Source organism: Galeopterus variegatus, unplaced genomic scaffold (assembly GCF_000696425.1).
Source record: "Galeopterus variegatus unplaced genomic scaffold, G_variegatus-3.0.2 Scaffold16724, whole genome shotgun sequence".
In the NCBI taxonomy this organism is placed as follows: domain Eukaryota; kingdom Metazoa; phylum Chordata; class Mammalia; order Dermoptera; family Cynocephalidae; genus Galeopterus; species Galeopterus variegatus.
The window spans coordinates 15,989-21,866 of NW_007742835.1; the positions used below are offsets into that span (position 1 = coordinate 15,989).

General features: G+C 58.7%; 1 protein-coding gene across 1 annotated transcript in view; it reads right to left on the bottom strand.

Moving 5' to 3' along the window:
• PRR21 (proline rich 21) overlaps positions 1 to 5,259 on the bottom strand; it is an 8,505-nt gene extending 3,246 nt beyond the window's left edge. The window contains exons 1-2 of the mRNA XM_008564112.1: positions 4,874 to 5,259; positions 4,507 to 4,689 (exon numbers count right to left, since the gene is read on the bottom strand). Coding sequence (XP_008562334.1) covers positions 4,507 to 4,689; positions 4,874 to 5,259 — 569 coding nt within the window. The remainder of the gene's footprint in view (positions 1 to 4,506; positions 4,690 to 4,873) is intronic.
• Positions 5,260 to 5,878: the final 619 nt, after the last annotated feature.

Sequence of the window (5,878 nt, forward strand, 5' to 3'; positions counted from 1 at the left end):
GCACTTGGGTGGGGGCGGGGCGCATGGGTGTGCTTGGGTGGGGCTGGGCCTGTGGCTGCGCTTCTGTGGAGGCTTGTCCCATGAGTGCAGTTGGTGGCAGGTAGGGCCGGTGGGTGCAGTAGGGGAGGCCCTGGCCATGGGTGCATTCGTATAGGGGCTGAGCCCTTGGGTATACTTTGAGGAGGATGTATCCTTGGGTTTACTTTGAGGGAGGCTTGGCCTATGAGGGTACTTTGGTAGGGAGTGGCCCCATGGGTGCAGTTCAATGGGGAACGGGCCGGTGGGTGCAGTTGGGTGGGGGTTGGGAATGTGGGTGTGCTTTGGGGGTGTCTGGGCCCATGGGGGTGCTTTCGGTACGGGGGAAGTCGCCACAGATGCCGTTGGGTGAGGGCTGGGCCCGTGGGTGCAGTTGTGTGGGGGTAAAGGCCATGGGTGTAGTTGGTTAGGCCTGGGCCTGTCAGTGTCCTTTCTGGGTTGCTGGGCCCGTGGAGGTACCTTGGGACGGGCTGGGCCTGTGGAGCTCATTTGGCGGGTGCTGGATCCATGGGTGCATTTGAGGGAGGGCTGGACCAGAGGGTTCTATGGCTATGGGTGCAGCTGAGTATGGCTGACTGTGGGTGCACTTGCTGGGGTCTGGGCCCGTGGGTGTGGTTAGGATGGTTGGGCTCAGGTGTGTAGCTGGGGGTGTCTCCTGGTCCCATACATGCAGCTGGGTAGAGGCTGGGTCCATGTGGGAATTTCGTAGAGCTGGGCCCGTGGGGACAGTTGGTGGGGGCTTGGCCCGTGGGGGCAGTTGGGTTGGGTCTGGGACCGTAGGTGCGTTTCCGTAGCCCTAGATTCCTGGGTGTACTTTTGGGGGTGCTTGGTCTGTGGGGGTACCTTGGGAGGGGCTGGGCCCATGGGGGTAGTTTTGTGGATTCTGGGTCCAGGGGTGCATTTGGAGGAGGGTTGGTCCAGAGGGTTCTGTACCCATGGTTGCAGTTGGGGCTGGCTGGCCCATGGGTGCAGTTGGGTGGGGGCTGGGCCCTTGGGTGTACTTTGGAGGGTGGTGAATTAGTCCGTTTTTGTTGCTTCGCAGAAAATCCTTGGAATTGGGTAATTTCTAAAGGAAACAAAAGTTATTGCTTGCAGTTTGTGAGGCTGAGAAGTCCAAAGTCCATCTGGTGTTGGTGACAGTGACCCAGGGCTCTCACACTGGAAGGTGATGGGAACAGAGAGAGCAAAAGGCAGACTCTCGTCTTCTTTGAACGCCCTTAGAGTCACGCCCCGAGCACCACTTTTAATCCCTTCACTACTGCGAGGTCCTGCAATCCAACCACCTGTTCAGGGCTCCCCCTGACCAAAGTAGGATTTCCCACCCTCTTCAAAGTTGAAGTGGGGGCTGAGTGGCGAATGCATCAAACTTGGGGGCCACAATTCAAGGTTCAGGGAGTTTTGGGGGGAACATAATTCCATCCACTACAGGGGGTTTTGTCCTTGGGGGTACTTTGAGGAGGCTGGACCCGTGGGTGCCATGGGTGGTGGGCTGGTGCGGTGGGTGTAGTTTGGTGGGGTTGGGCCCATGGTTGGAGTTGGGGGGCGGCCAGGCCCTTGGGTGGAGTTGGTGGGGTGGCTGTACCCGCGGGCACAGTGGTGGGGAGCTGCGCCCATGGGTGCCCTTTTGTTTGGGATGGGGGCCGTAGGTGCGGTTTCGTTGGGGACGGGGTCCGTGGGTGCATTTAATGGGGGGTGTGGGCCTTGGATGCAGTTGGTGGAGGGTCAGCCCGTGGGGGCAGGGCCCATGGGGACAGTCGGTGGGGGCTGGGCCTGTGGGAACAGTTGGTGGGTCTTTGGGCCGTGCGGGCAAGTTGGGTGTGCGATGGGTCTGAGGGGGCCCTTTGCTGTGTGCATGTCCCGTGTGTGCAGTTGGTGGGGGCCGGGACCTTGGGTGCAGTTGGAGAGGGCTGGGCAATGAGGGGCCTGCGACCAAGGATGTAATTGTGGGGGACTGGGCCAGTGGGTATACTCTGCTGGGGCTGGGCCCGTGGGTGTAGTTAGGATGGTTGGACTCAGGTGTGTAGCTGGGGGTGGGGGTCCAGGTCTCCTGCGTGCAGCTGGGTGGGGGCTAGGTGCATGCGGGTAGTTGGTGGGGCTTGGGCCCATGGGGGTACGTTGGGAGGGGCTGGGCGTGTGGGGTTTCCATGGCGGGGGCCAGCTCCGATGGTGCCGTTGCCCGTGGGTGCAGTGTACTGGGTGCAGTTTGGTGTGTGTTGTGTTTGTGGATGCACTTTGGTGGGGGCTGGGCCCATGGGTGCACTTTGGTGGGGCTGGAAATGTGGCTGCAGTCGTTGGGGCCTGGACCTGTTGACGCAGTTGGGTGGGGACGGGGCCCGTGGGTTCACTTTGTTGGGGGCTTGTCCCGTGAGTGCAGTTGGTGGGAGGTGGGACTTGTGGATGCAGTGGGGGAGGCACTGGCCGTGGGTGCAGTCGTATAGGGGCTGAGCCCTGGGTGTACTTTGGGGAGGACGTGTCCTTGGGTTTACGTTGAGGGAGGCTTGGCCTGTGGGGGTACTTTGTTGGAGACTGGGCCCGTGGGTGCAGTTCAGTGGGGGCTTGGCCTGCGGGTGCACTTCGGTGGGAGTTGGTTAAGACTATTGATATAAATTTGGGGGTCATTGTCATATAGCGGGTACTTAAAGCTATGAGACTAAATGAAGCTGATGTCGGAGGTAGGGTCTGACCAGGCTGGTTGGGGGCAGGTGGTGGGGGCCGATAGTCCTCCTCAACCGGCCCAGTCCTCTTGTCAGGTTCTTGACTCCGCCACAGGAAAGAATTGAAGGGCAGACTCAAGGTAGAAAGAACCAGTTTAATAGAACAGAGAAGAGATATAGGTTCCATAGAGAAAGTGCAGCCTAGCTCCAGAGACCCGAGCCAGGCTCCCACCAAGTGTAACGCACATGTAAGTTCAGTATAGACATGAGGTCTAACTCCAAAGCGAGAATGAAGCGAGTTCAGTAGAGAGCGCAGGTTGGCTCAAGAGCACGAGCAGGTACCTGGTGAAGGTAAGTTCCGTACACAGTTAAGCAGACACCCCTCAGCCAGGGCAGCGCAGGATGCCTCCAGGACAGTCAGCAAAGACCCCGCCTACATCCAGGATTTGGCGTCTGTGGTTTCTTTGCCTAAGGAACATTCAGTGGAGGGGGTGGCTCCCAGTTATGGACCATGAGTCTTGGACACGCTGAGTCCGTCTCTTCCTGGAGCGTGTTCGTTGGTCAGACCCGATTGCACGCAGCAGGTACATACGTTCAAGAGTTTCCTGTTCTGTCTCCTGAGCACGCCCAGCCACTGGATTCGCATGAGCCTGCACCTCCTGGTCACATTTTCCCCATGTTGATGCTAAAAATAAGTCTAAGTGGCAACTGTAACTTTCCACCAGGGAAGAACCCAGAGGAGGGGGCCTGAGACCTGAAGGAGTGGCTGAAAAGCCAGAGGCGTGTCCTGCAACCCAAAGGCAGGGATATCGAACACCTTCTGTGTCAACATCGTCGATTGGAGAATGTGAATGTAAAAGAGAAGTCCCAGGACAGAAGCCAAGTGAGAGAAGGTGAGTAGGGATGCCTCGAGTGGGGTGACATGTGAGTCAAATCTTCAAGATGGGGTAGAATGTGATCAGTAAGGGACGAAAGATGACATGTTAGATGATGAAAAAAAAAGGAGTTGGACACGCTGAGGCCGTCTCTTCCTGGAGCGTGTTTGTTCGTCTGACCCCATTGCATGCAGGAGATACATACCTTCAAGAGTTTCCTGTCCTCTCTCCTGAGCACACCCAGCCACTGGATTCGCATGAGCCTGCACCTCGTGGTCACATTTTCCCCATGTTGATGCTAAAAATAAGTCTAAGAGGCAACTGTAACTTTCCACCAGGGAAGAACCCAGAGGAGGGGGCCTGAGACCTGAGGGAGTGGCTGGAAAGCCGGAGGCGTGTCATGGAACCCAAAGCCATGGATATTGAACACCTTCTGTGTCAACATCATCGATTGGAGAATGTGAATGTAAAAGAGAAGTCCCAGGACAGAAGCCAGGTGTGAGAAGGTGAGTAGGGATGCCTCGAGTGGGGTGACATTTGAGTCAAATCTTCAAGATGGGGTAGAATTTGATCAGTAAGAGACTAAAGACGACATGTTAGAAGATGAAAAAAAGAAACAGAACAAGGGTGTGAGTGCAGTTGGGGGAGGGATGGGCCAGAGGGTGTTGTGGCCATGGGTGCAGTTGGGGATGGCTGACCGTGGGTGCACTTTGCTGTGGTCTGGGCCCATGGGTGCAGTTAGGATGGTTGGGCTCAGGTGTGCACCCCGGGGTGGGGGGTACTGGTACCATGCGTGCACCTGGGTGGTGGCAGGCCCGTGTGGGTAATTAGTGGGGACTGGGCCCGTGGGTGCAGTTGGGTGGGATCTGGGCCCATAGGTGCAGTTGAGTAGGCGTCGGACCGTGGGTGTAGTTTTGGGGGTGCTTGGTCTCTGGGGGTACCTTGGGGGTGGCTGGTCTCGTGGGGAACTTTGGCAGGTACTGGACCCTTGGTTGCATTTCAGGGAGGGCTGGGCCAGAGGGTTCTGTGCCTGTGGGTGCAGATAGAGCTGGATGGCCCGGGGGTGCAGTTGGGTGGGGCTGGGCCCATGGGTGCAGTTCCGATGGTTGGGCTGAGGTGTGTAGCTGTGGGGGGTGGGGTGGGGGGTACTGGTACCATGCGTGCACCTGGGTGGTGGCAGGCCCGTGTGGGTAATTAGTGGGGACTGGGCCCGTGGGTGCAGTTGGGTGGGATCTGGGCCCATAGGTGCAGTTGAGTAGGCGTCGGACCGTGGGTGTAGTTTTGGGGGTGCTTGGTCCCTGGGGGTACCTTGGGGGTGGCTGGTCTCGTGGGGAACTTTGGCAGGTACTGGACCCTTGGTTGCATTTCGGGGAGGGCTGGGCCAGAGGGTTCTGTGCCTGTGGGTGCAGATAGAGCTGGATGGCCCGGGGGTGCAGTTGGGTGGGGCTGGGCCCATGGGTGCAGTTCCGATGGTTGGGCTGAGGTGTGTAGCTGTGGGGGGTGGGGTCCTGGTACCATGCATGCTCCTGGGTGGGGGCTAGGCCGGGCTCGTGTGTGTAGTTGGTGGGGCTGGGCCCGTGGGTACAGTTGGGTGGGGGCTGGGCCCGTAGGTGCAGTTGAGTTGGCCTGGGTCCGTGGGTGTAATTCTGTGGGGGGCTGGCCCCGTGGATGCTGTTGTGTGGGGCTCGGCCCATGCGTGCAGTTGGGTGGGGGAGCAGGGCCCGTAGGTGCAGTTGAGTTGGCCTGGGTCTGTGGTTGTAGTGCTGGGGGGACTGGGTTCATGGGGGTACCTTGGGGAGGCGGTGCTGGGCCCGTGGGGGACTTTGGCGGGTACTGGGCCTGTGGTTGCATTTTGGAGAGAGCTGGGCAGAGTGTTCTGTGCCTGTGGGTGCAGATGGGGCTGGCTGGTCCGAGAGTGCAGTTGGGTAGTGCTGGGCCCGTGGGTGCCATTTGTGCAGGTAAAGGCCATGGGTGTACTTGGTTAGGCCTGGGCCTGTGGGTGTCCTTTTGGGGTTGCTGGGCCCATGGAGGTACCTTGGGAGAGGCTGGGCCCGTGCAGGTAGTTTGGCAGGTGTTGGGTCCATGGGTGCTTTTGGCGGAAGGTTGGGCCAGAGGGTTCTGTGCCCGTGGTTGCAGTTGGGGCTGACTGGCCCATGGGTGCGGTTGGGTGGGGCCTGGGCCCTTGGGTGTACTTTTTAAAAAAATTTTATTTTGTCGATATACAATGGGGTTGATTATTGTGACCCATTACCGAAACCTCCCTCCCTCTTCCTTCTCCCCCCTCCCACCCAACAATGTCCTTTCTGTTTGCTT